Here is a 27315-nt window from a genome sequence, read left to right as displayed (position 1 = left end):
ATTTTCTTCCTGTTTCTGTAGGTTCATTTATCAATAAACAATCGATTCGTGCTTCTTGAAGTAATGGAGTACTTTCTTCCCATTTCTGTAGGTTCATTTATCAATAAACAATCGATTCGTGCCTCTTTAAGTAATGGAGTACTTTTTTTCAGTTTCTGTATAGTTCATTTATCAATAAACAATCGATTCATGTCTCTTTAAGTAATGAAGTACTTTCTCAAGTCTGACTCAAGTCATAATTCAATCGACCCCTTATCTAAAAGCCAATTGGCTAGTCTTTTACATAGAGACAACTCATCCTGCCTAAGGTATTTCCGTGGTTTTCCTAAAGTGCTAAGACAAATGTCGGGATAAGCTCTAAGAGAAATGGGCCACAATCTTACATGCCCTTCCCTATAAAGTTCCCCAATGTCTGATGAAACGACGTAAATGCCCTGGTTCAGCTTCTATAAAATACCCTTTACATGGACGAGGTTACTTATCTCTAGTCGCATTGTGAAAGAACAGAGAACCTTTCAGTTTGCAGATTTAGAATTTGCAGCATCTCTTCTGACGGCCTTCACTTGCCTTAGTCATCGAACAGCAGACGAATGAGTCTTCTCGACTTCACCTGCACTGCGAAATGACAAAGTTCCTTTCAATGTGCAGACTTACACCTTTCGCCATTTCTTCTTCGTCCTGTCCTGTGATCAATCTGATCACATTTTCCTCTCCTCGCGTATGTGGTACCTAAGAAGTTACGTCCATTTTCGGCTTATCCCCTTCAAAATTTTCTAGAGCTCCTTCAGTGGAGCAGTGTAACCAGGAGTGAGACAAGTGGCCGACAGGCTTGGAGCTCACATATTCAGTTTTTTTCAGTCCCGAACCCTTTGCGAGGACGCGTTTTAAGTCGCGAGCTACGGCTTGTTAGATCTCTCGATCGCGAGAACTAATCGTCTACCTGATTCCATCTCTCTCGTTATCCTGCATACCCTCCACCCACAACGTACATCAGAGCAAGCCGATTTTCCCCAGGCACTCCCGTTACCCTACCTCCATCTCACAAAACTCTTACTTTACTTTCATCCATCATAACTCTCCCCGCATTTCTATCACGACCCTCCCCTTTCTCCTACCACAGAACTAGGGAAAAACATTTTAATACTTTCTTGTTATTTCTCAATAAACAATATTATTATTTAAAGTCTTACCTTAACTTCATCATAATCCCGTATCATCACCCCACCCACAAGCTACAGGTTTCTCCTCACTACACATCGACGACATGTCAGAGGGACGTCAATAGACTGGTGCACGACAATTGGCGCCCAACGTGGGGCATAACATCGTTGCAACATCGCCTCCCCCAAAATAGGCTTCTACCTTCTTATCCCGTCACTCCTGTTTCCCCTCTCTAGACGTCGACGACACGCCAGAGGGACGTCAACAGAAACCGACGCACGACAATTGGCGCCCAATGTGGGATACCATTTCTCAGTTGGTACTGACGACGGATCCACACTCAACCCACTGCTAATCACACTCTTCCAAGAGAAGTAATTTTCTCGGTGGCACCCAACCATATTTACATGCACCAGAGACCAATGCTGCCTACAGGATTGCCCTGGACGCGGGGAATAAATACGTGAACTGCGGCACCTGCCCCACCTTCTTCCACGCAGTGTGTCTCGAACTCGAGGACGAGCCCCAGCTCCAAGAAAGCATCCCGTACATCTGCGACTAGTGTCGCAAAAAGAAAGACGAAGAGAAGATGGAACTCGAGATGTTGCGGAGACTCACGCACAGGTATCAGTACGTATCTCGTTTTCAACTTCAGAAATTCTGGTCACATTAACTTGATACAACTACACCACTACAGGTAGAGATGTTGTGGTACCTTGAGCTCTTCCTGGCGCCTGTGAGCATGCAACATCATCTGCTTGCGCTCTTCTTCGCTAACAACTGGTTCCCGCGCAGGAGCTCCTTGTCCCTGTTTCTGGAGCTTCACTATCAGCTTAGTCTTCTCATTGTTACCGATGTAGTCTGATAACTTCTTTCCACGCAGCATTTCGCGTCCAGAAAACCACAGCTGTGCTTGGGTGATTTCAATGACCTAAAAATAAAATATTATTTTACAAAACCTGTTTTCAATTTTAAAACTTCAAGCAATATGTTGTACGAAATTATTGTATTTCAGTAGGCCTAGTCATTTAATTATTACTGGTACCATATTCAACATCTAAGACAACAAAATAATACGGTGTCACTTCGAAACTATTCTTAGAATTTAAATATACAGTGATTACCAGTACTGAATTGAATAACTACGGTAACCTGGGATTGAAATTACTACATCCACAAATTTTACAGTCTTCTATAGTGCTGCATCTTCCCTGCATATTTTTTATGAGTTCGCAAATACAAATATTGCATAAAAGGTGACTGGCCATAAGATTCTAATACACCATCCTGGAGAGATAAATTTTGAAGAAAAGATCCTGGACAGTTGTTCTGAGTGGAACAATTTTGAAGAAAAGATTTCAAAAGAATGTCCTCATGAATTCTGACTAAAAAACAGACTTCATTCTTAAAACGAATTGGCGATTTAAAAAGAGACGTAAGTCATCAAATTGGTCATTTGGAATTAAATGCATTTTTATATCCACTGAGGATAGTTCCATATACTAATGATAAAAGTTGCCTCTGACAGCCTTTCTATCACAGTGAAATATATATAATATGGCTTTCCAGGTTGAATGTAAGAAGGGACCTGAATCTATGACTTAGGTACCTTTTTACACTTCATGTTGTCTACACTGCGAAACAGTTCTGAAAACTTCAGTATATGATTTGGGAGATCCCTTGACACCTGATGTTTTTACGAAGGAAGGAAAATAAGGGCGCTTAGTCCTCATCTGAATGATATATCCAAGAGGGCTGCTGCTACAGAGTTGTGCATTCATCCAAGGTATTCTAAAAAGTTTTATTCACAATTTAGAGACGAACAAAAAATCAAAACAAAACAGGAATATGCTGGGTCCAGTATTTGATTATGGAGAATACTGATCTGCCCAAAATACCTGTTCAAGACATTCTATTGCAAGCAAATCACAAGGAAAATATTTTGTATTTTTAATTTAAAAACTGTCTTGCTTATTACTACATTTATCATGGACAGGCACACAAAGGCGCAAATGAATTTACATCATTTCTACTGGACTAAATAAATAATTATGTACCATCTCAACAAAGCATCCTGAAGAGGGTGTGGTCTGAACCACAAAGACCCTTTTTCCACTTGCCTATGTGGATCAGTCCATATGCTGCTAATCTAGTCTCCGATTTAAGAAATATATCTAGCGATAGTAATCCAAGAAAATGATCATGGTGGACAGTGATTACAGCTTTGACTGCTCAAGCTGGTGGACTAGATTGTACAAAAAATCGACAGTCTCATTTGAAACGCAATAGAAACTCTGTCAAGATAGAGTGAAATAAAATATCATATATAGGTGGTTTTAGATTCTTGTAATCGAAATAGTTTTGAGTAATTAAATAAATACAGTCACAAGATAAATTACTCCATCTTTGATTTAACTGAAAAATTCAGAAAATAACTACCACTAGTACCAATAATATTAGCAGAATGTTTTTTTTTAATCCAATGCCACCAGGTTAGCAGAATGCAAAAAGGTACCCAAGTCAAATATTTTCCAAAGAACACTTTCCAGTTTAATCAGAAGCAAAACATAAAAATATTGTATGCAAACAAATTGTTTCAAAGTTATATTATATTACCACAATAATAATTATTATTACCTTCTCTAAATAGCAAAGAAAAGAAAACAATTTTCTTCAATTATCTGAAAACTAGAGTTTAGTGACTCAGGTCCCTTTTTACATTACCTACCCCATTCAAAAATATACTTATCTACGTTTATTAAAAATCTAGCCTGATTTAGATAGTTCTATAAACTTTTAAATGCCGAGTAGGAAAAATTTTGATTTTCTGGATGAAATATCTTTATAAGTTTCTCTAAAAGCCACAAAGAACAATGTTGTATCAATATTGCATTTAGCGTGCAAAGTTCAAACCAACTCCGCGATTTTGTTTAATAACATTCATAGCAATGAATACTCTTTTGGAATGTGGCATGAGTGCTTAAAGTATTCCTCATAGGTTTCAATACCAAACATGGACAACAATATAAAAACAGTCCAAATTTGTTCACAATCTCCACATAAAAGCATGGAGATGGCAAAAACAGTTGTAACAGCAGTAAGTGATTACCTACTTTTCCACCAACCAAAAAAAAAAAGTCACAACAGCTTGCATAAACATGCATAACATTATCCTTGCTTAAAAATAATATATCTAACCTCCAAAGAAGCTTGCAACCCGGAAAGATCTTCAGTATTTTCAAATTCTTGACGTATAACATCATGTGGAGGGAGATTCATAGGATACACAATTGTCACTGCACCCCTCAGAATATCCAGAGCATCTTGAACCATTCTCAAAGTTACACAGACATTATTCTGGACTTGTTTCTGTAAACAATACATACACACACATAATTCCACGTTATTTAACACTGTATTTTAATTTGCATCTTTACTAAATAAATTCTAAAATAACTGACTAAATTAGGATTACCAGGATTCCTGAATGAATATTATCTTAAAGATTAAAATTGTTACAGCATACTTATGATAAAACTTAATAAGTTAATAAAAATTATGTTATAGGTAACTACATATGAAATCCAAGGGAACTATAATTATTATAAAAATACTGTACATATATAAAAAGGCCACACAAAATGTGAATTTAATATTACTTTGTAAGCAATTGGTAAAGAGTGTATTCCGTCAATGTTGCTGCCACCAACAGGCAAATTATTTGCAAAAGGCGTCAAATCAGATAATTTCAAAATATTAGGCAATAAGTTACGAAAAGGAGGGCATGTCAGGACAAAAGAGGACGTATGGTCACCCTAGATCTGTGCAACCCTTCCCTTCGCACTGGACACAATCATCTCCTACGTCAGGTCAGATACATATAGTAACATCACAGTGCTCGCGATCCCTAGACAAGCACTGTAGTCTTGACAAGAATATCCTAGAGGAAAGAAAACAACTTGACATCCTGTTAAGAGATGGCATAAGACTGTAATGGATCATCTGGTATGATACTTGGCTGACAGATGATAATAATATAGCCTAATGAGCCTCCCCATTACAGTAATTTCTAGATTCATGCCTGAATCTAAGGTAAGGCACTGCTGCTAATAAAAATCATATAGTAACTTATAGACGTGCAATAATATGCAACACTTATGACTTTTGAGATCTGCGGTTTGCAGAAGAAAGACGTAAGTTACTATCAAATGATACTATTACAAGCTAACTTCCTCTACATATGTACACAAATGCTGCAAGTAATATACCTTCGAGACCATTTTCTTTGCTTCTTCGGTCGTTCTCTTAATAACATCTTGCATATTCTCATTAGGTTGCTTGCCATTTCGCCTTCCAATGGGATCTTTGTTGAAGGTCCAACCACCACTAGGAACACATTTCTCACCCCATTCGTCCACCAACTTCAGTTCTTCTACTTGCTCGTCCGTAAGACCCATAATGTTAGGAGGTAGCAGAGTCCCGTGCTTAGCAAGTTCTTCCATTTCTATAACAATTAATAAGGCAATTGGTACAGCAATGTTACTGCATTCAAAATACAAATTACCCAGGATTAACATAGTTACTTTAATAGCACTATGGGTTTATCGAATTTGGCACATATTAGTGGTGGCGTTCGATCATAGGGATCATATTGAACTGTGGTTTACCTTCTGCCAGCGTTTATTTTGGTAAATATGAGACAAAGGTTAGGCTATGTTAGGTTAGGTTAAATGAGGGAATACCATATTTCCACGGGTATAGGTCGCGTGCGTGTATAGGCTGCACTCAAATTGGTACCAGTAGTGGTGCTATCTATGACGAAGATGATACAGCAGTGTTTTTGGAACTTATGTAGAAGAAATCTTAATTTTTAAATGAAAATTGTCTCTTGCTCTGATAATAATTTAAGTTATTTCTTAAAACTGATAATTATTTATCTTTGTACATTAAATCTTCATACCTGATTACACTGCTGTTTTTAGACAAATTAAAAGACTTAATAAAAACACAGATATAATCAAATCACATATATTCAGTTATGTAATAAAGTATTAACTGGACGTTACGAAAAGAGTATGTCTACTAAACAGAGAAAATTAAAGAGAACAGCACCAATGAGCCACGGGAATACGTACTTAAACCGATTTATCAAAAATTTCGTTCACAGTATTTACCATGGAACTCACTGGAGCTGCTCTTCCATGTTCTAGGCTTTTCGAAGGTAAAACTAGTGCTGAGGTGGTGATGTCGGAAGTGAAAATCGTTGAATTTATATGGGATTTTTTTTTTTGTGAAGATGCAGTTAAACGAATATGCAAGGCATAATAAAAACCTAAACTAACCAAACTTAACCTGTCACACATTCGTATATGCAAGGTATATAAGCGAAACTACCTCTGCGCTAGTTTAGCCGAATAATCTCTCTGTTTGTCATCAGTATTTGAGCATACAGCGGAGATTAGTGTGACACACTATAATTGTAAGCCTACTCAAGACATTTTGTCTAAATACCGGTATTGCAAATTTATAGAAAATATGATCGAATCTATACGCACACAAATGTATTTTTCTTTCATAGATTATCTAATACGCGCCTTAATAAATAATTGCATCCAAAACAGACATAACTCATTGCCTCTATGTCCCATAATAGCCTACATTTATGAACACGTAGAAAAAAAAACACCTATACTAACTAAAATTAAGACAATATTTCATAATTACTTACCATCACATATTCGACTGATCTTCAACCTCCCATTATAAATTGTTGTCACTTCTTTAATGATTTCATCCACTGGAGTACTGACAGTAGTTTCGTATAGAAACTGATTTTGATCTCCCTTTTTAATTACTAGTTTCACCATATTATAGCTTTTTTACAGTTACTGTTAAAGTACGAAATAAGTAAGTACTTGGCGTACGTTCGACACTGAAATATTTCGACCATCGAGGTATTATAACCTAAATGTCAGAATGCAGTCAGTTCACAAATGTTATTCTGTTGTCATAGCAACATGTTCTACATGGCCCACTATGATAATGCTCATGGATATCCTATTGCTAGCCATAAAACGGAGGGACAGCCGAGACCGTTGCTTACAAGATTATACAAGCTGGGGCATAGCGCTTGAAATACGGGCGAATATAAAGATATTTAATATGTTCTAGCCCTGTTCTAAGCCGTAGCAGAAACTCATGAGAAGATAAAGAGGAAGAAACTCCATCGGCTACAGATTGCCAGTGTCACCAATATAGCGATCTAAATTTGACGAATTTTAACTGTTTTTCTGCGACAATTTCTTTTAACTTACCTATTGCTCAAATAGGGATTTAGGTATTTGAGCATTCACTAATGCCAAAAATTATATTTTTTCCATTTATAATAAGGAATGTAGCGACTTTTGAGTTATTGTTTGGCTACTTTCGGTACATTTCAGTTGGCGACACTGGAGAAGGCTTGAATTCTCGCGGGTTATGCCGTTCAAATATAATTTAGTTTTTAAGTTTAAAAACCTGTAAATTAAAAAAGACTGTTGTTTCAATAGTGTTTAAAATTACAAGTAGTGAAATACACTTAAAGTTATTAATTTAAGTTGAGATGGACACGAGTATGATAATAGATAACTTTCCGACAGCATTACGAAGAAATCGTGAAGAAGTACCATTTGAAGAAGGACGTTTGCTCAAGCGCTTTCGTTCAGAACACTATAATGAATCTTCAAATAATGGTATGTATGTGTATGTTTGTTGGTAATTCTTCAGAAAAACTGAACCACCCCCCTCACGTTCCCCAACACAAAAAGTATTTAGGTGATGGGAAAGGCCAAAGGGAGCTCATGTTGTCTCGAGAGGTCCAGGGAAAATTCAATGGAAGAAGTAACGTCATCAATGACGTACCGGTAATGAAAGAAAATTATTATAGGTAGTAAGAGAAAGTCAGTAAAGTCCCGTGAGAGTCCATACCTGTGGAGTAACTGTTAGCGCGTCTGGCCACGAAACCAGATGGCCCGGGTTCGATTCCCGGTCGGGTTAAGTTATCTGGTTGAGGTTTTTTATGCGGGGTTTTCCCTCAACCCAATATGAGCAAATGCTGGGTAACTATCGGTGCTGGACTCCAGACTCATTTCACCGGCATTATCACCTTCATCTCATTCAGACGCTAAATAACCTAAGATGTTGATAAAGCGCCGTAAAATAATCTACTAAAATAAAAAATAAAAGTCCCGTGAGAATAATGCCGTACGACCTGTGTCATCTAGGATTGTTTAATCAGCGTATATGAACTGAAATTGTTCGATTCTCCGTAATTCGTCCAGGACTTCAACTTTTAAGGCAATCGTGTGCTGAGTTTGAATAGGCCTAGCAATGTTTGCGTTTGTGATGTGAAGTTCAGAGATGGGAGAAGTGAGATTACGTTCTGCAGTCAATAAGGCGCAGCTAGGTTATAGCCGTGCATAATAACATAAGTATAATTATATTATATAAGTAAACATGGCTATTTATTGATTACCTATGTTAAAAGTATTTGCAAGCGAAAAGTAAAACCACGGGTCTACTAGTGTGTAAACTGTAGATCTCGCAAAAGACAATAATTAAATTGTGACCTTTTGGTTCACTTCTTCTGAAGAATTGCCCTTATTTCTCGTAAGAACGTCTTGCCCGCTCACGCACTGTTTTACTCTCGGCTACTGCTCATCCCATTGTCATAGTACTCATAGCCTAGCTCAACTCGTCTTCATCCCTAGTTGCCCAATAATTCATGTGTGAACCTGTTCCCTGGACGGTCATCTCGACAGTTATAGTACTTTCATTTGCGAAGGTGGTTAAACAGTTGACTCTAGAGTAACGAATCTTTCTGTGCAAACGTTATTTTAAATACGTATTGACATTTCCTGATCAACTGCCTCCTTCCAAAACTGCAGTTTACGTTATCATGCAAAAATATGAATCTACTACATCACTCCAAAACAAAAAAAGAACATTAGCAAAAACGTACAATTTTAACAGAGGTAAATGTTGACGACATTAGCGCAAATCTTGAACATACGCCACCAAAATCACTCCCGAAATATAGTAAACAATAATTGGGGGTTGAGTTTTTTCTGCACATAAAGCAAGAAACTTATTAAAACTCAAACCTTACAGATTTACAAGGGCCGTTGTTTACAAGCATGCGTTCCAGTAGCACGAGTACGTTACTGTTAGTGTTTTTTTTTTTTTTTTTTTGCATCACGAATGAATATTTAATCAACCCACATCATCTGTTATTTTCAGAAGAGTCGTGATCTAGAGGGCTATATACAAAGTGAATCAAAAGTCTGGAACCACATAAATATCTTCCATATGCTTGACTTTCTATTACTGTAGGTGTTACCAGTATTTGTAAGACCAAATGCTCTATATCAGTGACACATTCGATTCTCGCCCTCAGCTATCTCAAAAGCCGCCATTTTGGATGCAACTTTGAAATTTTAAATGGAAAGGGGGTCATGTAGGCACTCAAAATCATGTGAAATTTTATGGAAAAAAAAAAAACAATGGTGCAATCTGTTTTGAGATATCTCTAATCGTTTTCAAGTTATTTAAAGATAACTTTAATAATGACACAAACATTAGTTATTGCATCTACAGATATTTTGTAAAATGGTACAGTACTAAGGAGGCTTTGAAAAATGTATTTTTATGCAATTCTGGTAATTAACTTTTCCTGCTTTACTGTTTGGTTAACCTGTGACAGTTTCAGTGCGTTAACAATGGTGCAATTTGTTTTGAGATATCTCTAACTGTTTTCAATTCATTAAATGATAATTGTCACAATGACACAAAAAGAAAATTCTACAAAATGTGCTCAATATGTCGTCCACTTTCGACGATGCACGTTTGTAGACGGATTTTGCAGTCAAAGAGAACATTTTGTAGCATTTCCGGGGTGACTTTACCACAGGCTTAAATGATACGGTTCTTTAAATGTTCCACATTCTCAATTTTCTCTTCATATACCAAGCTCTTTATGTAACCCCAAAAGAAAAAATCAAGGGGTGTTAAATCTGGAGATCTGGCCGGCCATTCTACTAGTCCACGCCGACCAATCCAATGTCCAGGAAACTGTTCGTCCAGATAGTTTCGAATAGCAAGGCTATAGTGGGGTGGAGCGTCATCTTGTTGAGAAAAACTTGGGAATTCGCCTCTTTCGTTTAGTAAATCAGGAAAGATGTTTTCTTGCAACATGTTAAAGAAATGGCACTCAGGTTCTCCTCAATAAAATACGGTCTAACAATACGATTTCCTCAAATTCCACACCAAACCATTATTTTACCAGCACCTTGCATTTTCACAGGATACATCCAATTTGGGTTTGTGTCTCACCAATACCGTGTGTTGTGTCTGTTTACTTCCCCATTTACATAAAAGTTTGCTTCATCACTAAAAATTATCTGGATGCAAATGTCGGATTCTGTTCAATTTGTTGAACCACATTCTCTTAATAGGCGTGTGTACTCTTCTTAGGGCTTTTTGCCATTGCAGCTAGTATCGTAATCGACGATAATTCATCTGTTGCTGTTTTCGGACGTCCACTTCTCCTTTTATCAGTTACATTTCCTGTGACTTTAAATTTATTAATAAGTTTTGTTACAGTAGTGGCTGATAGGTTCACGTTCAGGGTGACGGCGATTGAAATCTGCTGCAACATTTCTGTGATTTAACCCCCAGAATGAAGAATGATATCAATTCTTTCCTCTTTCGATAATGCCATCACGAAAATTAAGAAATTTGTTATAGGAAAGCTTCAAATAATCACAACAATGCATTGAAACTGTCACAGATTAACCAATCAGTAAAGAAGGAAAAGTTAATTACCAGAAATGCATAAAAATATCTTTTCCAAAGTCTCCTTAGTACTGTACCATGTTACAAAATATCTGTAGATGCAGTAACTTAATAATGTTTGTGTCATTATTAAAGTTATCTTTAAATAACTTGAAAACAATTAGAGATATCTCAAAACAGGTTGCACCATTGTTTTTTTTTTTTTTTTTTTTTTTTTTCAGAAAATTTCACACGATTTTGAGTACCTACATGACCCCCTTTCCATTAAAATTTCCAAGTTGCATCCAAAATGGCGGCTTTTGAGATAGCAGAGGGCTAGAATCGAATGTGTCACTAGTAGAGCATTTGGTCTTACAAATACTGGTAACATCTATAGTAATCGAAAATCAAGCATATGGAAGATATTTACTGGTATATGGTTCCAGACTTTTGATTCATTCTGTATATGGTCCTCTTGGTCGTGGTTCTACCGAAATGATCGTATGAACTCTCAGAGGAGTCGCCGTTGATCTGAAAATTCACATTGTTTATGGAATCAATTATGTAGGAAAGTTAAGAGTTTGTTGTGCTGTTAGCGCAAGACGAATAATAGGTCCGATTTTTTTACGAGCAGTGTATGCAGAGAGGTACCTATTGAAATAACATTTTGACGCCATTCCCTCATCGTTTGACGGAAAAGTAGTGAGCGGACATGATTTATAAATAAAGCCCTGTAGGGCCTATAATATATGTGTTATGGTATATGTGTGAAAAAAAAATACTTAGCCAATACCAAAATTCCTTCACGAATTTTTGGCTTCGCCGTTATCGAGAGAGATTTCAGTATTAGAATGTGATCCCGTATCATATGATACGGCACCGTTTGTTGACATTTGCTTCGTCTATGACCTCACTGTACCACCAAGTACCATTAAGCTCGCTGACTTGCACTTTCCTTTTACTATTTACTTACGAATGTGAGGTTATGAATGTTTTACAGAGAATAATATTCGGAAGTCGAATTAAAGGAGCGCATTGTGGTAACTAAATCTGTTTTTGTGAACGTCGTAATATGCTGTATGCACTGTATTATAGGAAACGAAAGATATAAACTATAATTTACTATCATAAATTAATATGAGTTTGCTTTGGTTAGAAGGAATGCTGTGATGTATACGTATGTATATTTGAATTGCGTAAATTCATAGCCATTTCTAACAGCTTAACGATATATATCTTTTTACGGAAATTTTATAATACTCCAAACTGAATAATTAGCGAAGTAACATCTTTGCTGCCATTCTTTTATTTCAGACACTTCATACTAAAATAATGAAATTAAGCCTAGCTATTTACTATGGCGTGAAAATAAGATAATAATGCATATTTCATTACCTAATATGCATTACTTAATGCATATTTCATTACTTAATGTGTTTGCAAGAATATTTGTGAAGCATTAATTTTCCGTGTAAAATGAAATAACATGTGTTACGTGTTGTCACAGCCGTTACAAATCCATGTCACATTCGTTATATCAGACAATAACACTTCTTTAAATTAAAATAATCATGGAACCTATCAACACAGTTAGTTAATGTCTTTCTTTAGATACCAGTAAATAATTTTTAAAATATAATAGTGAAACTTCTATATCTCTCGACACTACACACGGGAAATAAAACTTAAATAATTGAAACTTTTTCACATTGTAGGGCCACACGTCACTTAAATAACCCTTCAACTAACCCATTAACCTTGTCACATACTTAGGCCTCATGTCACTTATCTGTCCCCCAATTTAACTCATAGCGAAACGCAAAGCAGACAGTCCCGTGTGTTGTGTGAGGCGATATCGAAGATTGGCCAAATATAATTACTAAAAAGGATTAATAGATTTTTTTAGTAATATAAACTGAAGTGTTCAGGTGGGTGACATTCTTGCCACACCCGTTACAGCGCAAAAAATGACAGTAAAATTAACATTTTCAGAGCAATAATAATAAAAATCCACATGAGTCTAAGAAAGAACTCAAGGCGATGAGATGAGAATGGAACATAAAAAACTATTTACATTTTTAAAATTAACTTCTAAACTGTGTAGCTATATGTAACATTCGTTACAAAAGAATGGCTATTTAGCACAACTTGTGGCTTGTGGGCCATCAAAAACTCGACATGTTTTGCTCTCTGAACACGAGTCCTTATAGCTCTGGTCAGTCATGGTCTACTGTTATAAATAAAAACAACTAACATGCGGCATATCACTTATAACAACTTCATACAATACCAGATGAAACTATTTAGTAATTAAATAATTAAAATACGACCATTTGGTCCAGGGAACATTCGTTTTTTAAAACATGTTTTTAAATTAGTCTTTAATACATTCTTTAATAAATTACTCCAAACCAGTGTGAATATAGTGTGGATTGTGCATTGTTCACGTACGTAAATAAAAACAAATTTAAATTGACATAGTATATAAACGTTATTTTAACAAATAGAGGAAACATATATGCAAGTGTGTGTGTGTATCCAATGCCTACCTACTTCACTTGCGTGATCCTGGTTTCGGATATTGCGAATAGATGGTAGAACTTTGACCCATTTTGAAGTTGCACACCACTTCGGCAGGCCATGCTTTGCATTATGTGTGTCTGTGGAGAGTAAGTCTGTACTAGGGTGAATGTATGTGTAAGTGTTCGTGTAATTGTAGTGTAGAGAGTGGGTTAGGATGATGATGAAGGTGAGGAAGGGAAAAGGGGAAACCCCGTGCCAGCTTGTACCTATTCTTGTCTTATAGCACCAAGGGGACCACCAGGCTTAACGTTCCCATCTGACGGACAAATCACTATCAGTAGTGACATATACCTTCCCTTCATATTCACTGCAGAAAGATTTAGATTTAACCCACGCATGTTTGTGCACAATCTAGTGACTAGAAGTTGTGTACCACCATCTCTCCTAGTCTTGAGGTAGAAATTTTACACGAAAATCTCTGACCCCGCCAGGAATCGAACTTGGGCCAGGTAGTTTAGAGGCAGATGCTCTACCGTACCACAGAGCTAACTTGGCAGACTACAAACTAAATATGCACGTAATTACGGATAAGTCCACCACTGTGGAGTAATGGTCAGCATGTCTGGCTATGAAATGAAGGTGCCAGGTTCAAATCCTGGTTGGGATTTTTCCAGGGTTTTCATTCAACCAATTGAAGCAGAATTGCTGGGTAATTTTCAGCGTTGGACCTCAGACTCGTTTTGCCATCATTAATTTACATAACATTATCATCCATACAATAGTCCGGGTTAAGTTCACGATGTGGTGTGCTGTACTTGTACAAAAGCGCGGCCATTTGGCTACCCAATCATTCACAATAATAGCAGTGGTAAACACAATAAGCTTCAGGCTGCAGTGTAAGCCTTCAGGTTCCTCCTCCGTACAACAAAGAAATACATAATAATTAATATTTAATATGTGTTGCCTGTATATTTGTAAAGTTATTCCATCTCTCACTTTCATTTAATCATAAAATAACGCAATGCTAATCAGACATAGTCCCTTGTGTGGTGTGGGAGGATATCGAAGTTTCAGTATATTTTTATACAGTCTGAATTTTCTTCCTAATTTAAAATACCGTATTATACCGGGCTTTCATTTCAAAAGTTCGCAATTTAAATAACTATTTATTTCAATTAAATTTAATTTAAACAAAAAAATACGTGAATTTATATTGAGGGTGAAATTTAAAACTAGCATTTTAGGTTTCACTCCCTGACCTTTCCAATCCCCCTTTGAAATTTAAAATGGCACACCTGTATTTTGATAGGCCTGCTTAAATTTCTAAGGATGCCAGTATTCTATGTATAATCTCATTCATTTGTTCTCGCATCTTTCGTTTTCTTTCGTCGTCTGGCAACCTGAATTGTTGTTACTGTCATCTGGTTGTAGGATGAAAACACAGTTCACTTTGGGCAATTAATTAAATTTACTAAATTAAATGTTCAAAATGTACTCCATTGTTGGCTAGACAGTATACAGCCTATTTCGGGTTTCCTCTACATAGCATTGCTACAGTATCAAAGCCATAGGCTACATACGTAAAGAAATCCAAACTTCGGCTTTTATCAACTTTCATCCTGTTTTAAATGTTTAAAGAATAGGTTTATAATACAAAATTATGATATTCCTTAATATGAGTTTGTGTTACTACCTGAAATAATGTGCAATCAACAATAGTCTTTGTAATTTTATCGTCTTCAGCTCTAATCAACAATAACAATAATCCAGATTGCCAGGCGACAACAGAAAACAAAAGATGTGAGAACAAGTAAATGAGATGTATAAAATAATTGAATATTCTTTCAACTGTATTTATCAAAACACGGTGGTGCCATTTGAAATTTCAAAAAGGGTGGGCAGTGTATTGCAGTGATTTGATGATGATGATGATGATGATGATGATGATGATGATGATGATGATGAAGATGAAGACAACGACATGAAAACTTTTAAAGTTCTATTATAGATTTATTAATTTGTCCTACAGAATAATATCTGTAATATTGACAATTAATATTTGATATTTGAGGATTGAATTTGGCGTAGCTCAGTGGTCAGAGCGCTTGGTACGTAGAACCAAGGACCCAGGTTCGATCCCCGGCGTCAGAGCGAATTTTTCTCCTCAAATATTAATTTTCAATATTACAGATATTATTCTGTAGGACAAATTAGTAAATTATAATATTCTCATAGCTAGCAGTGCATATGTCTGTACAGATTACTGTGCACTTAATTGCGGAATCCCGGCCAAACAAGTCACTCAGCTGAGTGTGTCCCTAGTATAATGGCAGTTGACATGGGACATACACGTCAACATATATGCCTAACTTGGAGTCAGGCCACAAAGGGAATCATTGTGAAGGAGGAGAGTTCGATCTGGTGCTGTGGATTGAATTCGGCATAGCTCAGTGGTCAGAGCGCTTGGTACATAGAACCAAGAACCCGGGTTCGATCCCTGGCGCCGGAGCGAATTTTTCTCCTCAAATTGTCAATATTACCGATTTTATTCTGTAGGACAGATTAATAAATCTATAATATTCTCATAGCTAGCAGTGCATATGTCTGTACATATTATTGTGCACTTAACTGCAGAATCCCGGTCAAACAAGTCACTCAGCTGAGTGTACCCCTGGTATAATGGCAGTTGACATGGGACATAAACGTTAGGGCCTAACATATAAGTATGCCTAACTTGGAGTCAGGCCAGAAAGGGAAACATTTAAGGAGGAGAGTTCGATCCGATGCTGTAGATTGAATTCGGCGTAGCTCAGTGGTCAGAATGCTTGGTATGTAGAACCAAAGACCCGGGTTCGATCCCTGGCGCCAGAGCGAATTTTTCTCCTCAAATATTAATTTGAAAGTTCTGTTCTGCAGAATGTACACTGTCTTACTTTTCCTTTTCCTTGCAGCAATGGCATCAACAAGCAAAGTATTAGAAATTCCTGCTGATGATATGACTAGTATTCATGCTGGATTAATAGAAGAAGTTCATGATATTCCAATGTCAGTACTCATCCGCCCTTTTCCATTAGACGTAAATGAAGATAAGGTGAAGAGTATCATGAAAAGTCTGCAGGTAAGTTTCATTTCGCTGAGCACATTTTAGGCTATGTTAAATATCTATATAGACCACCAGTATCATTCTTTGGAAGAATGAAAATCTAGATTAAGTGATTGGTAGGGCCTACTTGGTTATATACGATGCATCAACTATTGCTGTATGTCTTAACAGTAAAAAAATTTCATAGGAATACTGGTAATTGATGTACTGCATATGTCTTCAAACTTAAGTACAGTAAAACTTCTTTTCTACGTTTTACGCATTCTTTTTTTTTTCTTCTCCCCTCCCTTCTCCTCCCACACGCAAGGTCCTGCCAAAATTCCTATACTTTCCATGTTAATTTATTTCGGATATACATTTTCCGGGTTTTTTTTTTTTTTTTCCACTTATATATTAGTACCGGTATTTTGAGCCCCAAGGATACATTTATACCTTGTTCGAAATTGAGTTTTCTGTAAAAATATAAGAACGTGAGTACTGTACATTATGTGTTCACTGTTAAGATGCGACCTGCTTTGAAATTCTTGGAAATTCGAACTTGGCCATGCATGTGCAAGCACATGCTAGCTTCGGTAAACCAGTCATGTACAAGTGCAAAATCCATTCAGCAGGGAGAGAGAAGTATGTGAGCAAACTTCCATCTTACGGCTTGACACACAGAGGGAAGAAACGGAACATTTAAAGAATGAGGATCCGGTACCAATGCTGTGACTGTATTGAATACAACTACCCTAACACCTCTCCATACTGAAAATATACTGGTGTAATAACTGAACAAATATGGAATAGTTATCACAATTTGAGGGCTTGTTTCGTTCTTAGGAGCAAACAGAAGCAAGCACCTAGCATAACTGACTTTCTTGTAAAATAATCATGTGTTATTAAGTAATGCTATTTCAGATGTTACTAAGTGCCATTTCAGTTACACGTTTTTTCACTTAGGCCTATGCGTTTTTTTCGTGAGATCCTCATAAAATCATATAAATTAAGTTTTACTGTAGTCATAACTAAAGAGATTCAAAATTTTAAATGTAATTTTGTAGGAAATTTCTCTGAGCTAAATATTTTTCGTATTTGTCATGTAACAACTTGTGAGCTTTTAGGAAACCACAGTCGCTTTGCTTAGGAAATATGGCATAATAAGTTGGTATGAAAGCAGGCAAAATTGGATTTTACTTAATAGGCCTACATTAACAATAATACTCGCCCATTATATAGTTTCTGAAAATGTTCCCTACCTGCTAGATAGGCTTAAGTTACCTCTGTAAATGTTCAAATTTACAGAAACGATTTCTTGGGGATTTGTGAGAAAAGTTTCACGCCTTATATTTATTGTTAAGTTCTTCTAAAGTTCTCTGATACAAATCAAACCACATGAAATATGAAGAGGAATTTTCAGTTTCTTCTATCTTTTCTCCTGTTTACCCGAGTTATAACTTATTTATTTTTTACAAATAGAATGATATACATTTATAAAACTGTGCATTGATAATTACAATATTTTGTATTTTGCATTATGGAGTCACTTAAATCTTGCTCAAAAGACTTCTAACAAACTGCAATAATTTTATTCTCTCTTTTTAAGGACCCAACAAAGAGTTCTGAAGTTCCACCAATTGATGTTCTGTGGATCAAAGGTCGTGAAGGAGGGGATTATTACTACTCTTTTGGTGGCTGCCATCGATATTCTGCTCACAAACGTTTGGGTTTAGCAACAATAAAAGCAAAACTAGTGAAATCGACAATCACAGACCTAAGTGTTTATCTTGGAGGTTCTACACCTGATTTGAGATAATCTAAAATGAAGTGCAATTTGAGAGACAACTTTACTTTATGAATGATTGAATGCTAAGAAAACAAACAAGAATATTATAAAGATGGGAAGTATTTCTGAATCATTCAATTTATATACTTATGTTTCTATAACATTCATAATAATTATATATTAAGGAAACAGTAACGTAGGGCGTATTCATAGACATTTCACAGCACGCGCTATGAGCGTACTAAGCTAGCCCCGGCTATCCACTGTTACTTGTACAAAATTCAAATCATATCCTATCGCTAACACTGGTTTATGAATACAGAAAACGCTGATCATCCACCGGAAGCCCGAGCTAAAAATGTCTATGAATACGGCCCTTAGAGGCAATAAGCCAGTATAGCATTCCTTCCCCCCCCCCTCCCCCCATATAGAAATAAAACTGAGTACCCATAAATACAATGTATTAAAAAACTTTTAATACTGCCACTTGCTATGCATACTGAAATTTTATCTTAACTGAAGTGTTCATCTGAATGTTAATCACAAAGCAGGATTAAAAAAAAAAACATACGTAGAAATATGTTATGATGTTAATGATGATGACAGTGATTATTTTGCAACTTTCTTTCTCTTTAGAGCTTTAGTAAAGTTCTAAAATGCCAACCTGTCATTTCTTGCAGCAGCCTGTGGCTGTTTTGTTTTTAGAATAATGACATGATAAGTTTATTTCAATAAGAATGTATTGCATATGATATATGACTGGTAACATGTACTAGTGCCAAGTATAATTTTCATGAAAAGTTTATCAAAGTGCCTTATATTCCACTTTTTATACCATACAAAACTAGGGTTTCCAGGAACATCAGAAAAAATACGGGACACTCAGCACCTATTTAAGAAATTGAGCTTTGGTGTATATTTTCCATTGTTCTCATCCATGTTGTCTTTGAATAGATTAAAATACAGTGAAATCTCTCATTTACGGACATCGAAGGGACAAAACAATCTGTCCACATCTGGGAGATGTCCTTTATTGGGAGGGAGGCTCCCCAGTCTAACAGTAAATTTATAATATGCATTATGTATCCCTTCACGCTTTAAATGAAATGTATTACTGTAGTTTAATTCTAAATACAGTCTACTGTACTACAGTAAATTCTTTGCAACTTTGAACTGCAGTAGATAAGATCATAAAAGGAAAATACAGTCCTATGCCATGCAATTTTATTCTAGGTCTACAGTTATGCAGTACTGTAATTTACAGTTTTCAACTTAACCTTTACGTTCAGGTGCCATGTCTCTCGAAACAGAACAACTGATGGAAGCGAAGAGAATAATCCTACTAACCCTATCATGTATTGTTTCATGATCGCGGATACCTTGGATCCATCAGACAGGTTAAATTTTATGACTTTGTTTATCCACCTGCTTCCACCTAACAAGGGGTGGCCGCCTGGGCTAGTGATAGCCTACGAGACCCTTATTGTCTTGTTGAGGAATTTCTGTAGGCCTACAGTTCTCAAAACTATAAATTTTCCATTTTTGTAACACATTAGGTCTTGAAATCCAAGTTCTGTCCGCAGTCAGGAGGTAAAGCAAGCTTTAGGACTGTGAAACAGCTGTCCGTGTCCGTGTCTGAAAGTGTCCATAAACGAGAGTTAAAGTTATTATTATTTTTATATTATTTCAGTTGGAACATAAAAATATGTCCGTAAGGAGAGGTTTCACTGTAATACTCTTAAATCAAATTAAATACCATTATTGAAAATAAAGTATTTAAAGAATAAATTGAACAAAATTAATTTAAAATACACTCCTTTTAAAACAGGTTCACTTGAGAATACACTGTTATAAATCGCAATCACTTGTACAATAATTTTTTTCTGACGAATTAATTTCTTGCAACAATAATTGAGGAGCATTTTTTCAAAAGTTGCTGAGCTTCAAAATTTTCAAAATTGAGTTTTTGGTGGTTACATGTCTACATTTATGGTACGTGTATCCCTGTGAAATCAGTTTTAACAAAAGTTGATTATTGCTGCAGTTCTAAGGCAATGAATTTCCTTCAGTTCACTATCTTCTTTGGAATTCAGAAAGTTTTCACAATCATGATCTCATCAAATAAGTGATACTCAATAATATTTTATCTGGTAGCAGTTGGCTTCATACAATCAACTATTTTAAAAACAATGTACCTCCACTGTTGCCATTATAGCGAATTTCATTGTCACTAATAGTGATGAAGACTGATAATAAATAGCAGTTGATATTCTTAGTTTTGTTTTTTGTCACAAATTTTTAAATACTTGGACAAAAACATGTCCCGAAGACCTCTTTCAGGACAGTGGGACACATTAACGAGAAAAAAGGACATTCCCATATTTTACAGGATGTATGGGAACACTACACAAAACCAAAATGCGAGATTTTAACTGAGAAAATGGAACTAAGGTGATAGAACATTCTTTGCATTTACAGAATATTCATTATGCGAGTTTATTTATTTTTGAAATGTGATAATAAAAATAAAACCTATTGTGATTACTCTGCAGTGGAGAATTTAGTCAATGTGATTGTTTTTTATGGACAATTATTCGTAACATGATATCTATTACAGTAGAAATTATATCCTCGAGTGCTCTTGGCTTGAAAGAATTTCACGAATTCCTCTTCTTCACCTTATAGGTAATCAGCATATGTGGAAGTCAAATCATGCTGTAACACAGCTTGTGCCCAGCAGGCAAAGAAACACAGTTACCACCTCAACTATGCTGGTGGTACTGTTCTTGTTATATTGTATTTTTGCTCATATCTCTGTCGGTCTGGGAATGAATGATTACATTGAGCAGTAGAATGCTTCTCCAATACAAATCTGTAGTTGCTACTCTTATGCATTAGAATTTTATTCTTTCTGTGTCATTCATCTGATAATCATGTGGCGACCAGAGGCAAATACTGCTGACAACACTGCCCATTTACCCATTTACCCCTAAGGTGAGGCCACATCAGTTTTCAAATAAGGGGGGTTATAGGTGAAATTTTTATTTTATATATTTTTTTTTCTTAGCTAGAGACTTGATTTTTTGTACTTGATGTGTTTAAGTTTCATGTTTATAGATTCAGTAGTTTATAAGAGTTATTTAAATAGAAAACAAGTATATTTTCGAAATTTTTCATCTCCCCCAAATTTTAATTATCATGTCTGTCCCCCCCCCCCCCCCCAATACCTAAATGATCTCTTTAGAAAGTTTCTATGTTCTTACACTTCTGAGTTCTAGCTTGCAAAAATTATCTGTAAACCTTTTCATATAAATATATTCAAATTTATAAAATTTAAACAGTGCAAGCACACATTTTATTTTTTATTAAAATTACTGTCTTTTTTTAAAAAAGATGCCAACATAACATTCATACATATACTGTAAAGAACATTCAGTAAACATTTCAGCTTTCTAGCATAAAATTTGTGGAATCTTTAACAGTGTGAATGCAAAGAAATGGGGGAGAAAAATGTACGAAAAAAATATTTCAAAAGTTTGCGTGCATTTTAAACTTAATGATTGCAGCCTTTTCAAAGATGGCGTAATTAATGATAACCACCATAGAGTTCTATATGTCGAAGTGTAAAATAGGCATCACAGCTTCATTTTCTACCAAAAAAAAAAAAAAAAAATTTGATTTTTGACCAAGAATTATCAAATTTTCACCTGTCTCCTTCCTTAAAAGTTCTATTCGAGGATATAAATTCTATTATAGGCCTACAGCAATTCTCGTATAATTCAAATATACAATCCCAATTGGGTACATGGAATCTTTTGTCCATGTTCCATGAAGGAATGATTTGATAATAATTACAAATGTTATTCTGCATTATACTTGAACTAAGACTGACATACTGAAATTATGTCTGCTTGTGAATGTGTGGGTGAGTAGATATACACATAGATCGATGTCAGTAGATTGATGGAGTATGACTGGTGAGATTATAACTGTAATGTCCCTCAGGAATTTTTCCCACTTTAAAATGCCAATTGTTAATTTTAATTGCTGTTATACTGCTATTGACACAAAATGAGTGAAAATTCTGTTATTAATGACATTATTTTCATTAAGTTTTATTTCTTTTAAAAACTATAAAGAAAAGATTTAATTTGTTGAATATATAGTGTGTTCAATTTCAAAAGAGGACCTACCATAGTTAGCTGCAACATATCGTTGTCATTCCTGCAATAACTCCTATGTGACACATTTATCGATTTTCAGATTTTTGCTCTATTAAATAACTTAAATAGTGATATAGCAAATAATAAAATCTCCTCTATGTAATTATATTTCTTTCTTTGGAATATGTAAGAATTCACAGTGTCCTATGTACCACTGCCATAGAATGAATAAATGTGTTTTTTTCTTCCTACTGAAAAATTTTATATTTTGCACATAGGAGTTATTGCAGGAACAACGACAATAAGTTAGAAATGTTGTCCCTCCGTTTCAATGCATCTGTCCACACATTTCACCATTTTACTAGCAACCTTATAAAACACTCTGATGTATGTACTCTGGATGGCAGCACTGAAGTTTATCTACAGCCCTTCCAAGGTGTGTCCACAATTTGTTTAAAGTGTTCCCACAAAAACTAATCTATACTGGTGAGATCTGGAGAGCTTGGAGGCCATATCCCTATAAATATATTCTATCGCCAAAAAATGTCCTGACTGTCATGATGGTCGCACCATTTTGCTGTATCCAGGACTCACATTTATCCACTTCCAGTAAGGCCATGAACTGCTCAACAATATCTTGGTTTCAGTGTTCAAAGAACAGGGATCTGATTATTCGTGTCTTGATATGGCACACCAAACACCAATTTTCTGAGGATGCAGAGGAAACTCGACCAAATGGTTAAATCACACAATAATCAGAGACAAACAATACAGTGATGTTCTACTGCAACCTCCTCGCTATATTTACAAAAGAAAACAATTGTCTCTTAGTTACTAATTATGACGTATAGGCCTACATTAGAGCTGAAGTGTGACAGCTCCAAAAAATTGCTGACACAGATAATAGCGATTTTATCACAGTGTGATTTTGTGCTCAGATAATTCTCGGCGATTATAAATGTTTCTATCACGAGCCCACAGATGTTTGTTTCTCACTCTTCTGTGAATTGAATTGCTATATTGTTGCCATGTCTTATATCCACCATAGTGATTAGCATGGCGAGTATACTAAAGAAACACACTCTGAGCTGTGTTATCGCGATTTCTGGGCGCATATATTCGTCCAAGAATGTTTATAAATATTAAGTGAATCAATCGTGGAATATAGTGAGTAAATTGCAGCTTCTGTACCAAAGAGTTGCTGATATTAACCTTTCAAGTGGGACAATAATTATATCCCAGTTATGTAGTCCTTCAAGTTAATCTTCTGGCTTTCAATGTTGTCTGGTCTCTGGAGCTGTCATATATACGTACATCAGTTGTTATTGCTATGAGTCACATATTGGTCGAAGATGGCGAATTCTTGAAGCTGTGATTTTTTAACTATAGTCACAGATGAAACTCACTGTGACAAATCTGTCACAGAGACAAAATCACAGGTCTTCAAATCACACCCTGCTACTAGTATATGTAGATGCAGGAATATATTATATTTCTACTACAAACAAAATATACACATAGTTACATTATGTGCTTTTCAATGTGCTGTCCTCTTTTAAATTGAACTCATTGCATATGCAGAGTTGTTCCAAGTCATTTTATAAAATCATTACTATTTCAAATGTATTGGCAATGCTCCTTTTGTTATAACGTAATCAATAATAGATACTAGTAAGCCTTAGGTTCTAAATTTTGAGTTCTCTCATTTATATTACATTATTTATGTTACTTAATATGACTTTTTCTTTTTTCTTGTTAATTTCCAATTCAGTTCTCAAGAAAATATGCTTTTTTTTAATGCAAACTTAAACATTTCTACTTAAACTGTATATTATCTTTATAGTGTTGCAAAGTGTTATAAAATTCTTTGCTCATTATCATATTATTTGCACCTGAGCAAGACTCAAACTGATTGATTTGATTGTTAGTATACTTTGAGATTTATGGTGTTGGACATACTATATATATTTTGCTTTATAGTTCGCACGAAACTTCTCACTAGTCTTATATGCATGCATGACAGACTCGCAAACTGGAGAGCTTTTTTACATTGTAGCAATAGTTGTTTTCGCAATACTTCAGAAACAGCATTCTTCATTATCCCATCAAACAAGACGACTTACTAGTGAAGATTTGGGAGTGGTGTTCTTGTAGGATTCAGAACGATATTTCCAATCCATGTGATTTGGCAATCTGGCAGCCAGCGTACTGTTCTAGGGAAAGGGATGATAGACACAGTAGTTTCCCATTGATTTCCATATCTGATGATGATAATGCTGGCGAAGTGATTCCGAGGACCAAATGCCGAAAGTTACCCAGCATTTATTTGAAGGGTTAAGGAATAACTCCAGAAAAAAATCTCAACTAGGTAACGAACCAAGATGGGATACTGGGTCCACAAGTTCCATAGTTAAGCATACTAACCACTACTCCAAGTGGTGTACACATATATATATTTTTTAATTCAATGTTAATTCTCTAGCATCTCTTAGTGCTGTCTGGTTGAGCTTGTAGATGGGTTGTCAACAACATTATGTTGAAAAATGTGTTCAGGTTTCTGTTCAGCAACAGTCCTGATATATTTTATTTTGTGTTAAGACTGATTAATTAATACTTAATAACCCAGAATACTAGTTCGAGACTCTAGACATCCAGAAAACTTTTCTTCTTCAAGGAAAACTCCTCAAAAGCCAAACCCAGGATCTCCAGATCTGGAAGTCAATATGCTGACCATCAATACCACGGAGCAGTCATGTAATATATTCAAGAACAAGAAAGTCTGACTTCTCAGCAAGGCTAGTTACCTCTACTGCATTTCCATTCCTGCAGGTGCTCCTGGCTTGCACTGACCTTGGTGTGATGTTATTTCTAGGATCTGATAAGTATTCTTATTAGTCAGCTAGTTGATGTGTACTTCTTTATGTAGCATATTTAGGATTCAAAATAGTAAGAAAATATACTACATCAGAATAGCAACTTTTATCACTGAGCAATGAAAATTCTAAATTGGAACTAGACATAAATACCTTGGAAACTGCTCCTTGGTTCCTGAGGACGTAAAGGGAATTAAACAACTGGTCAGTGCAAGTTCATACTTGCGTCTGGACTGCTTGTGTGATCTCTGTAAATGAGACACATAATGAGCTAACATTTTAGGAGGTCTTGGTCTCTTATGGCTCATCGTAAGTTGGTCTACTGAAGAATATCAAAACATAGTAATTCTACAGCAATTCTATCAAGTCGTGCATGCACAAGAGATCGTTGAAAAGTTTCGAGCAGATAATGTATGTTTTATAAAGTATAACTTGAATCTCAGACTGGTATTGTTTTATTATATTGTACATGTAAGCAGAAAAACTACTTATTAAATTTTTAAATGTTTTTTCATGTTAATTTTATCACATAAAATACCTTCTTCCTCATCCTAATAGGTCTACTACAAGAATAAGAATAATAATAATAATAATCTTACGTTAGTTGGAATGTTCTTCATTCACTCTGTTCACAGCAATTATATTAATTTGATGGTTGGTTGCAACCATTTGCTGTCCTAAAAATAAGAATACTAGAGATGAACAACGAGCGAGAATGCAAGACTAACAGCACCCAAAAAGCCAAAAACTCGCACGACAGTATTTCCTGTCGACTGCACTTTGGAAGTGATCAACTCTCGAACGTCAAGCAGCCTTGAATCGTCACAGTTGTTTATACCAGACTGAATTTTTATCTGTTTTGGCAACTGTTATAAATATATAAACAATCAAGTAGCTATTTGAAACATCATCTCTACCTTCCAATGTAGTAATCAGTTTCCCAATTATTTAATTACTAGGCCCTTATTAAAAGACTAGGAAATTCTTTTTCGTATGTTTGAAATCAAGTATACAGTCTCAAGTAAAACAAAACGTTTTATTTAATGCTATGTTTTATGTTTCTTATAAATTAAAATTTATTTTAGGTTTTATATATATATATATATATTAAAACCATAGGTAATATCTGATAATAGAACCAGAACATTTTGATAACTGTGATACTGCTTTCTTTTGTCTTTTTGTGTCAATTAAACATCTCTAATGTTATTTATTTCAATGATTATGTTATTCAAAGTTACGAAATCTTTCCACATCGACCAAATGCTATTTCGAGAATGATGAGCGAGACTCGAAGTGCACAAGAGTTACGAGATGAGACTGGAAAGACAAGTGCAACGAACACAACGAGCGAGAGCAGCAGTTAGTTTTGTTCATCTCTAAAGAATACCTAATTCTTCTCTAATACATGATCTTTATCCTTATGACAGGATAAACAATGAGATCAATGACACTGTTTTGCTCAATAAGTACTATAGGCCTACATACGATTCTATTTTTTACTCTTATGATTAGAGAAACTGATGAGGAATGATTTATTTCTGCTATTCAGGTCTGAGTTTGTATGTATTCGTAGATGAGCCAGTGATGTGCTGTTGCCTGACTATGCAGACTTTCAGCCTAATTTTCTAATTAACCATGCACTTAATTACAAAACTCACAACAGGCTTTTTTATTCATTTTAATGTATTCTATTGTCCTTTTCAATTTGCACAGTTACATCACTTTCACTTTCACAGGTGGTCTGGGTAAAATTCGTGAATCCGATGCTAATAGGTCTGTCTTCTTGCCTCAGCCCTGACAGAGCCAGGTCCCATTTCCCGATGTATGTCTGAGCCTCAAGTCTTTCCTATATAAGCTTCAGGAACCTGTACTATCCCAAGACTTCACTAAAGCATATTTTTAACTATTGTAGAA

The 27315-nt window shown here is 35.5% G+C and overlaps 2 protein-coding genes across 5 annotated transcripts in view; one reads left to right on the top strand and one right to left on the bottom strand.

Moving 5' to 3' along the window:
* Positions 1-12695, bottom strand: part of LOC138710650 (cilia- and flagella-associated protein 298) — a 429392-nt gene extending 416697 nt beyond the window's left edge. Inside the window, exons 1-5 of one of the 2 annotated variants that reach the window (XM_069841690.1) lie at positions 12467-12695; positions 6890-7125; positions 5430-5665; positions 4360-4530; positions 1877-2092 (exon numbers count right to left, since the gene is read on the bottom strand). In XM_069841690.1, the coding sequence (XP_069697791.1) occupies positions 1877-2092; positions 4360-4530; positions 5430-5665; positions 6890-7028 (762 nt within the window). In that variant the 5' untranslated portion in view covers positions 7029-7125; positions 12467-12695. Of the gene's footprint in view, positions 1-1876; positions 2093-4359; positions 4531-5429; positions 5666-6889; positions 7495-12466 lie in introns of those variants that run through there. The other variant, XM_069841689.1, reaches the window with a different exon arrangement.
* Positions 7620-25907, top strand: Srx (Sulfiredoxin). 3 transcript variants are annotated; one of them, XM_069841692.1, is made up of 3 exons: positions 7620-7892; positions 16446-16612; positions 18183-25907. In XM_069841692.1, exons 1-3 carry the CDS (start codon positions 7763-7765, stop codon positions 18390-18392), a joined length of 507 nt encoding a protein of 168 aa, XP_069697793.1. In that variant the 5' UTR covers positions 7620-7762; the 3' UTR covers positions 18393-25907. The 3 variants fall into 3 exon arrangements, with proteins under 3 accessions (XP_069697793.1, XP_069697794.1, XP_069697792.1); XM_069841693.1 differs by lacking the exon at positions 7620-7892 and adding an exon at positions 11465-11618; XM_069841691.1 differs by lacking the exon at positions 7620-7892 and adding an exon at positions 11859-12011.
* Positions 25908-27315: the final 1408 nt, after the last annotated feature.

This window comes from Periplaneta americana, chromosome 12 (assembly GCF_040183065.1).
Source record: "Periplaneta americana isolate PAMFEO1 chromosome 12, P.americana_PAMFEO1_priV1, whole genome shotgun sequence".
Classification (NCBI taxonomy): Eukaryota; Metazoa; Arthropoda; class Insecta; order Blattodea; family Blattidae; genus Periplaneta; species Periplaneta americana.
Note: the sequence above shows the minus strand (reverse complement) of the source record. Positions and strands in the feature narration are given on the sequence as shown.

Coding starts and splice junctions, on each gene's coding strand:
- Srx (XM_069841691.1), top strand. CDS start 11,876: ATGACCTCACTGTACCACCAAGTACCATTAAGCTCGCTGACTTGCACT. Junction 12,012..16,445: donor AATTAAAGGAGCGCATTGTG/GTAACTAAATCT, acceptor TTTTCCTTGCAG/CAATGGCATCAACAAGCAAA. Junction 16,613..18,182: donor GTATCATGAAAAGTCTGCAG/GTAAGTTTCATT, acceptor TCTCTTTTTAAG/GACCCAACAAAGAGTTCTGA.